The sequence below is a fragment of the Camelina sativa genome, chromosome 6 (genome assembly GCF_000633955.1).
Source record: "Camelina sativa cultivar DH55 chromosome 6, Cs, whole genome shotgun sequence".
Taxonomy (NCBI): domain Eukaryota; kingdom Viridiplantae; phylum Streptophyta; class Magnoliopsida; order Brassicales; family Brassicaceae; genus Camelina; species Camelina sativa.
The window spans coordinates 21,632,272-21,641,334 of record NC_025690.1 but is presented as its reverse complement, the minus strand read 5'-3'; the positions used below and the strand labels follow the sequence as shown (position 1 = coordinate 21,641,334).

Below are 9,063 nucleotides of genomic sequence, written 5' to 3'. Positions count from 1 at the left end.
CTCACTCCTTCTTCCTCCACCATCCTATTCTCCAATTAACAAACCTTAACTTCTTTTCTCTACAACAAGAGCGCAAGCTCGAAAGCGCTCCTTGTTCTTTCTTTCATTTTCTCCTTTATCAAAACCCTCAATAGTCAAATTTAGAACTGTCTTACTTTTTTTGATAATTCACACACAAAAATGGCTATTAAACTAGCAATTCTGTTTACCACATTCGTCCTTTTTAACCTTGCCGACGCTAGAATCCCCGGCGTTTACTCCGGCAGTTCATGGCAAAACGCACACGCGACTTTTTATGGTGGCAGCGACGCCTCCGGCACTATGGGTCAGTCCATCGAAACAGAGCATAAATACTCAAAAAAAGAGTAACTTTTTTTTTTGTTTAAATTATATCTTAACGAAATGGGTTTAATTAATTACAGGAGGAGCTTGCGGTTACGGTAACCTGTACAGCCAAGGGTACGGGACCAACACGGCAGCTTTGAGCACGGCGCTGTTTAACAACGGTATGAGTTGTGGAGCCTGCTTTGAGCTAAAATGCGCCAACGACCCTCAATGGTGCCACTCAGGTAGCCCTTCGATCCTCATCACCGCAACCAACTTCTGCCCACCAAACTTGGCTCAGCCCAGCGACAACGGAGGATGGTGCAACCCGCCACGTGAACACTTCGACCTAGCCATGCCTGTCTTCCTCAAGATCGCTCAATATCGCGCTGGCATTGTCCCAGTCTCATACCGCAGGTACACATCTTGTTTAATACTCTAGGGTCTTTGCCAATATTTACAAGATAATAAGACCATAACTAGCACACACAAAAAAATATTTTGTTAAACGGCTAAAAACAATTAGTGGAGGCCATTGTTAACATTTTTGTGTTCTATTTTAATAGTATAGATCGTAATTTTAATTTTTTGAACTTAATACTTGAAGTCAAAAGCTTCTTACAAATCATTTAGAAATGCACAAATTAATTAGTTAATTTCCAAATTTTATTGACATGTAAGTGAGTGACTAAACGAGTGTGAAATGTTGGTTTTTGTTTGTTTGTAGGGTGCCTTGTAGAAAGAGAGGAGGAATAAGGTTCACGATCAACGGTCACCGTTACTTCAACTTGATTCTGATCACTAACGTGGCTGGAGCAGGAGACATCGTGAGGGCAAACGTGAAAGGTTCACGGACTGGGTGGATGAGTTTGAGCAGGAACTGGGGTCAAAACTGGCAATCCAACGCTGTTTTGGTTGGTCAGTCACTCTCATTCCGCGTCACAGGCAGTGACCGTAGGACATCTACTTCGTGGAACATGGTTCCTTCTAACTGGCAGTTTGGTCAAACCTTTGTCGGGAAGAATTTCAGGGTTTAATAAGTACCGAGTTTCGAGTAACTCGAAAATTTGGAGGAAATCGAAAAAAATATTAAAGTGGTTCGAGACAAAAGAAAACTCTCCGCTAATTTCGCTATTTTTTTTTTTTGTTTTTTTTCTTTAGTTTCATATATGGGGGAAAGTATCTTTGACTTTTGTGTGTGTTTTCACTTTTTTTTTTGTGATGTTTTTGGGGTTTGGTGTTTTTAATTGTGTGAGTGCTAAAGGGGGAAGGAGAAAGTGAGAGTAGCTGAAGTGGCTGTGAGAAAAATTTGTAACAGCCCGCAGCTATTAAAATATTTTACATGGTTAGTTGGGTTGTAAGTTACAACTTGTAACGTTTAATTTCAGTGTAATCTAAAAAAAGGAACATGGTTGTATTATGATACTTTTTTATACGAATCTTCTGGTTTTACTATTTCTCACGCCATTACAAATTTTACAACACAGTTTCTGTTAAGAGTGAAGTTAATTCATGTTAGTGATAGATCCACGGGGATCCCACTTAGAAACAAGAATATTGGTCTATTAAATTTGCCTTTAATAAGTGGGATTTGATTTTTTTTACCGATGTATTTATAAAGTAAAAAAAAAAAGTGCTTCCGACAGCATTTGATGCAAAACGTAACATAAGTCCACAAGTCGTTCTACATGTTTTTCATTTTTTCCTTTTTGGTGATATGAACGGAACATGTCTTCTCCACTTACAAATTTATCTAAAGTTTATACTCATCATTTCCATTATATATTTTTAATAATTTATACTATTACTCCACTTTAAAAGTTTGATTTAATTGATGAAAGCATCGGACTAAATTTCGCTGCTTCTGTTCAAACATTTTGAATTGTCGAATATTATCTTGTTTCTTTTGTCAAAGTGTTCATATGAAACTATATTTTATATGTTTAAAATACAAACTAACGAGAATTTATACATCCGAGAGAGAAGCTACCAAATATTGTTATTCTATTCAAGATAAGGATCTCTCATCTTTACAATGACAATAGATAACGAAACTCGTGTCCATATGTTTGAATCTCTACCATTTTAGCTAAAGGAACTTTTGCTTTTCTCTTCAAACATTCCATAATCATGCCCTTTAGGTTCCCTGATCGAGGCAACTGGCTATAGATCCATTCCAAAAGGGATTCAATATCATCTGCGAAATCTTTCATGTGCCATTGTAGAAGTTGTGGAACCACAATCTTTTTCTTGCTTGAAACACCCACGGAGGCTTCTAAATACTCCACTCTTGCTCTCCCTAAATCGTTCACCACTTCCTCTGCTGTATAAACTCTAAGCTGGACATGATTAGAATTATCTCATTATTCACAAATTTTTGAGTAATAACCGATTAGGATAAACAATATAGTTTGTCTACTTACTGCTGGTGAAGACCAACTTCCACGGCAAAGCGCAAATGTCACATTGGGCTCTGAGTATCCTAAACCATAAGTGTGTCGTAGGAGAGTTTCTTTCTCATCAAGCGAGTCCTTTCATGAAGATGTTGATTAGCTTCTTGTGGTAACTGATTCTATTTATAGGTATGAGTTGATATGGAATGCACTTACATGATCTGGTTCACAAGGGTGTCGCAAGACGAAATGTTCTATCGCCAGAGCGTTGAGGACTATACCACCAACGTTGAGTGAAGCCTGCCAAAAAAAAAAAATATACAAAGGCCATCATTAGTTTTGAAAAAGTTTCTACAACTAAAGATAACATTTAGAGTTCTCTGTTCGGATTTCGATCAAAAAAGTTACCTTGTTCATCAAGGTAAGTAGTCTATTGTGCGACGATGGTAACCCATACTCAAGAAATGCCTATCATATATGGAACATAGGATTCGATTTTAAGTTCAATTTTTGTGTTATTCTTATTTTAAAAACATCAATAATTTATTTTGTAAAAGTGGCGTACATGCATGATACATGCGTTGTAGATATTAATCCAGAAGGCGAGTTTTTGCTTGTAGGTCAAAAAACTCAAATCTACCTCCGATAGTTTCTCCATCAAAACACTGCTAACACACATAAAGCGTCAACAAAACAATTTCATCAAGAATTATATATACTATTTGTATAGTGAATTCACATAATGTAAGGTATAATACCTCAAGCGTGGAACAGCCGGTGAACAATAGTGGGTGAAACGGGTCACATCGATGGAACTTCTTGAAATGTGGATGAAGTTCTTGTAAGGGCCAATGTCTCTGGTGGCTCCACCGCTCGAGTCTGGCAATACGTGATAAGGATCAAGATTCATTGCATTTTGGTAATAACTATATGTGTTTGATTTCCGGCTACAAGAAGAGGGCCTTCTTGAAAGGGAGAGGTCCCCTTTGGTCTTTGATGAAACATGATTTAGTTCCAAGTAAATGCCTATGAGACAGTTGATGAGTTGTTCAGATACTTCGTTTGGGTCGTCTTTGGTCTTCACTTCAACAAGTCGAAGCCCTTTTCTTATTCTACCCATCTGCACCCTCGATACTCCATCAAATTCATCTGCTCATCAAAACCATGACCTTGAGTGAAATGTGCAGCTTATACAAAACATTCGGAATAAGCAAACTACTTTACCTGTGAAGCCACCTGAAGACGTGGCATCTAAGAAATCGGGAGCATAAGAAAACGAGAGCCTTGAATGAGTACTTGAGACAGCGTCTAAAGTAGAGCGTTGATAACAATGAGACAAAGATCGTTGATGAAGATCATGTCTTAGTGGCAGAGTACTCTGTTTCACATGGCTCTGCCTTGCCAATGTCCTCTTCTGCTCGGTCATCTGCAATTGCATCTCTTGCCTCTGTCTCTGTTCGTAATATAGTTTAAGCTTTAGCTCCTCTATTTTTCTGTCTAGACATAAAATCTCTGCCTCCACGACGGCTAATTCTTGTATAAGCTCGGAAAACTGCTAGACAACAAACACCTTAATTGCTTGATCATTAGGAAATAGTTAGTATTATGTGAGGTATGAGTATTGGTTTTACCTGAGGAGGAAGAAACAATGAGGAGATACTTGGAAGAGACACAACAGAGCCATTGAAAGCAGCCTTTAGAGTTCTTTTTACTGCTTCTTCTTCATCTAGTCTCTCTTTAAGATGCATTACCTACATAAACATATACAAACATTCAAAATCATATAAGTAACAGTTGGAATAAAGAGTTTTGAGTCTTTTTTGTAGGAACAGAGGTGCTTACTCCTTCCTCTAAGTCATGTCTCTTGTTACTATATTGCTGTGAAGCTTCCATGAGTAGTTCCTCAAATTTCATGGGTTTCAGAGAAACAGAAGAAGAAGGAGACGGGACTAAGTAGAGAAAGAGAATGATTAGAGTGAAACGTGGGAGCCATTAAAAGGGTCGGTAGGAGAATTGAGTAGTTACAAAAATTAAAGAGTATTTTAAACAGTTATTGACTTTTGTTTTTGGGTCACTAGAGTTTGTTAAGTAAGGATAATGTAAGTCACATGAGACTCGCCGGAACAACGGCGGATTAGATCAGTGACATATAGAACACACAACAGACTTCCACTATAATTAGAAACACAGTTTTATTAGAGGTGTGTATGACGTGAACCCCATCACCGTAGAGATTATTCTCAGCCAAAACTGTTAGTAATAATGATTGTGATTAACAATGTTGTTATTTCTCAAATTTACATTATGTGGTTGCAAAAAGAAAAAAAAAAAAAAACTATACATGACTTGAATTTAAAATTTCAAGCTTAAAACTCCACACACAATTTTTTTTTTTTTGGAAAAATTATAAGATCATTCACATTTTTGGATAAAAGAAACAAAAAAAAACAAAAATGTATACGGAAACGTTTTAATATATAAACCGACCCAAGTCACTCATTAAGGACGTCATAAACCTAAACCTAGTCGTGACGTCAAAAAGAAAAAACAGAGAGAATAAAAACATAAGCCGCAAGCGCCGCCAAGCTCTGCAAGCTCATTCCTTACAAGATTTCCAGAAAAGAGCCACTTTGGTGAAACAAAAAAGTTGTGTTTGATTCAGAGGTCTGAATCTGCTGTTAGACTAATGGGGTTCGAAGATCTCTGCTGTTAGATTGATTCGACATCCTGTCACACCTTAAGGTACTTTACAGCTAATTCTTCCTTTGAGTAGCCAGTAGAGCTAGGTTGGGACTAGATATGAGATTAAGATTGACTAGTTGGTTTAATGACAATATCTTCGATGATACGGTGTCTCGTCTCAACCTCTCTGTTTTTGGTTTCATTGGAATACATACGGCTGTTTTCAAGTTGAAACGTCATGGCTTTGTGATTTTTCTCTCCAAGCGAATGGTGATACTCAAACTATCCATAATCTATATATCTTGAGAAAGTCAAGTTTTGAGATGATGAAGCTTTGTTTGTTTTTTAGCACCATTAGATTGAAACACTTGGTTTTGTGGATTTTATCTCAAATGGAAGATTTATGTGGGATAGTTGGAGTTGATCAGATGGTAGAAATGGGATATAGATCTATGTTTTAGTCTTTACCATATCAAAAAATTGTAGATTTAGTTGATGGAATGGTAGAAACATAGATCACCAAATCCTATATAGGTATTCGAGTATATGCAAAAGAGTAAGATGGATCTTGATATTAAGATAGTGGACATATTCGAGGATATGCAAAAGTGTAAGATACATGGTTGTGGTTGTGATGAAGAAATTACAAAAGACAAGTGATTTTGCAAGACTTGAAGCAAATACGTTGAAGGAAGATGGGGAATTTAAGATGTGTATGTTATTGTGTATAGGAGATCATATACATGAGTTCTTTACTTGTAATTTTCTCTTTCATTGTACTGTCTTTTGGCCGAGTCTTATGTTCTTTGAAGTTTCATTATAAATAGCAAAATTTCTTCATTTTTTTTTGTTTTGTTCATTATTTATACCTCTGGTATGTACTTCTGATAATCGGGTATTTATACCACTGCCGAATCAAATAATCGGGTATGTACTTCTGATATTCTTGCAGTTCGATCACTAGGCTACATATCGATTATATTAACGTTTGTGGCTTATTAAGTTGTGTTTTCTTAGAAAGAATAGGTACATTTGAATCTGATAGTCTAACATGTTTCGTTTCGGGAAGATAAAACATTTGAAAAAAATCTCATGTCAAATGGAATCAAACAAGCATTTGAACGGCATCAAAGGTAAAAATCAAATTAGAATCTCTGAGCTTAGAAACCAATGCCACCGAATCATGGATTTAGAATCATACTATAACCCAAATAAAAATTCAATAAAACAAACAAAATTGATCTATCTAAGACGAAGATGCAATCCTAAAGTAATGGTGGAGCATGGAGGACGAAAAATAAATTACTCAGGATTAAAATGATATGGAATTTCACATTAACCACACTAACCAGTGACCACCGGTTATTATCCAGCAAATAAAGAAAGACCAATCTTTACAATATATGTTTCACCTAATTAGGAAAGCTTCATGATTGTGTCAACTCACTAGATCCTTTATTTCCGAGTTAGAACATCTAGTTAAAAAATTAATATCTGGATTTACTATTATTTTGAAATGCTTTGGATTTTGGAGTTTAGCTAAATATAACACTGGACACACACATATGGTAAAAAGTCCAAATGTATGGATTTTAGCATCCGTTATATATTGTATATGGTAAAAAGTGTTATATTTTGTATATGGTAAATAAATTATATTGTATATGATAAAAAGTGAAATGTATGGATTCTAGCATCTGTTACGAACAAACTAATATGAATATTTTGTTTTATAAAATATAAAGTTACTCCTTTCAAATTGAGAGAAGCGGAGAAACCAAGAAAGAGTTATTCAAATAAAGAATAAATTACAAAACAAAAAAGATTATTTTTTTCCTTTTTTCTTGATATATATTACCTTTTATATAAATATAGATATTCTTTTCAAAGTTTCATTCTTCTGAAAAAATTAATAGTCAAAATATTATTTTACCAGTTATATAAATATTAACTTGTTTCCTTTTTTCTTGATATACTTTTTTTTTTATAAACATAGATATTCTCAAGATATATTGTATGCATAACTTTCAAATATTTACTTCTAAAAAGTCAAGAATCAATATATTTTTTCCAATTATAAAAATATACATAACCAAACAGCTTTTACAAAATATATCCAACTTTAAATGATATAAAAATACAGTACATCAGTTTCATCAAAAAAGGCATTTGTACTATTTACATATAAAAAAAAATTAAGGTATCCACAAGGAAACCTTACCTTGGGACTATATAAACCCAACTCTCGACCTCCCACAACAAACATAAACCTAAAACGGCAAAGCCTGACGTCAAATTTACAAATTAAAACTTGAGCGCCGTCTAGATCTGCAAGTACGATCTGTAACTCCATTTTGACACAAAAGCAGAGATGAGTTCTAAGATCAGATCCCGCCGTTAGATCGAGTCATGGTCTTGTCTTATAGAAAGGTACTTTCATCTACTTATTTTCTTTTGTTTACTGAGCCGAGCGCCATCTAAAACATGGTCTTTGTCTTATAGGTTCATGGTCTTATTTTCCATGTTGGGGCCCAATTTTCACCAGCCGTGTATCTCTTTTGTCCTGTCCGTCCCGATTGTTTTTGGTCTCATCGGAGTATTGAGATCCCTTTCCAAGATGAACCAACAAGGTTTTGTTGTGATTTTTCTCTCCAAGCGAATTTTCCATTTACTTACATCTAACCATTCACCATTCTAAGTCCAACATAGCGGATTCTAAGTCCAACATAGTGAATTCTAAGTTCAACATATCGTAATGGTTTTTTATTCTAAATATAATTTAGAAAAAGAAATGAACATATTTCAGGATATGCAAAATAGATCTATAAATTTTGTAGGAATAATTTTTAAATAAATGCGTTTTTCTAATTATGTGGGGAGGAACAATTGTTGATACAATTACTTATATCAGTCACTTTAATGCAAATCTACATCTGGGGTAAGATGTTTGAGTTTTCACCATCCCTTATCAATCGCATGTTTCACATTAATATCTCTGGTGTAGATCCGTCGAGTCTTTGTAATAATTATATTTCAGTATATGCAAAAAGAAAATTGTAACTTAAACATTTGTTTTGTAATTTTTGTTTTTATAATGATTTTTAACATTTGTCTTGCAATTTAATTTATGTTTATCATTGCTTCTGGTTTTTATAATGATTTTTAACATTTGTCTTGCATAATTTATGTTTATCATTGCTTCTGGTTTCACCTTCCAATCAATTAGACAAGTTATATATTTTACCCGTTCCAAAACTTATCAAGAATCATACTCCCTTGATGGTCATTATATTCGTGTTAAGGAGAAAAAATGATAATTCATGTCATGTATTTAAAATGTGTATGTAGCTGATATCTGTTAATATCATTCACTGGATAACATTATTAACTTGGCTTCCTCGTCACAATTATAATAAACCAAAGTATACATCACATCACAAACGTATAGGCCAAGACATATAAAACTAATGTCAAAGTCGTCGGTTCTCAAACGTGCGCTTCAATCTCCTCATCCCCAGCTGTAATGACCGACCAAACCTTTAAAGACAACTTTCACTTTTCCGTCATTGAGTCATGCCTGTCTACTTTTCAAAACAAAGTTGAACAGAGCCATCTAATGGCAAAACCAGAGATTTGTGCAATCCAGGTCATCAAGACGCGACAG

At 34.9% G+C, this 9,063-nt stretch overlaps 2 protein-coding genes and 1 long non-coding RNA gene across 3 annotated transcripts; 2 read left to right on the top strand and 1 right to left on the bottom strand.

Annotated features, from left to right (window-relative positions):
* Positions 1 to 1,757, top strand: LOC104792798 (expansin-A4). Its single transcript, XM_010519021.1, has 3 exons — positions 1 to 325; positions 423 to 741; positions 1,052 to 1,757. The coding sequence occupies exons 1-3, from the start codon at positions 181 to 183 to the stop codon at positions 1,359 to 1,361; spliced, it is 774 nt and encodes a 257-aa protein (XP_010517323.1). The 5' UTR covers positions 1 to 180; the 3' UTR covers positions 1,362 to 1,757.
* Positions 2,303 to 4,642, bottom strand: LOC104792796. The gene is made up of 9 exons (XM_010519019.2): positions 4,560 to 4,642; positions 4,349 to 4,468; positions 3,942 to 4,269; positions 3,476 to 3,866; positions 3,283 to 3,382; positions 3,126 to 3,185; positions 2,934 to 3,017; positions 2,748 to 2,855; positions 2,303 to 2,663 (listed from the first exon to the last, which is right to left on the bottom strand). The coding sequence occupies exons 1-9, from the start codon at positions 4,629 to 4,631 to the stop codon at positions 2,355 to 2,357; spliced, it is 1,572 nt and encodes a 523-aa protein (XP_010517321.1). The 5' UTR covers positions 4,632 to 4,642; the 3' UTR covers positions 2,303 to 2,354.
* LOC104792795 lies at positions 7,600 to 8,465 on the top strand. Its single transcript, XR_769114.2, has 2 exons — positions 7,600 to 7,829; positions 7,902 to 8,465. It is a non-coding gene; the product is annotated as an uncharacterized LOC104792795 (long non-coding RNA).

Bases quoted from the DNA above. Each gene is read 5' to 3' on its own strand.
- LOC104792798 (XM_010519021.1), top strand. From the start codon at position 181: ATGGCTATTAAACTAGCAATTCTGTTTACCACATTCGTCCTTTTTAAC. The intron at 326-422 runs GTCAGTCCATCG...AATTAATTACAG, and splicing joins CGACGCCTCCGGCACTATGG to GAGGAGCTTGCGGTTACGGT. The intron at 742-1,051 runs GTACACATCTTG...GTTTGTTTGTAG, and splicing joins GTCCCAGTCTCATACCGCAG to GGTGCCTTGTAGAAAGAGAG.
- LOC104792796 (XM_010519019.2), bottom strand. From the start codon at position 4,631: ATGAAATTTGAGGAACTACTCATGGAAGCTTCACAGCAATATAGTAAC. The intron at 4,469-4,559 runs GTAAGCACCTCT...ATGTTTATGTAG, and splicing joins GACATGACTTAGAGGAAGGA to GTAATGCATCTTAAAGAGAG. The intron at 3,383-3,475 runs GTATTATACCTT...GTGTGTTAGCAG, and splicing joins CCGGCTGTTCCACGCTTGAG to TGTTTTGATGGAGAAACTAT.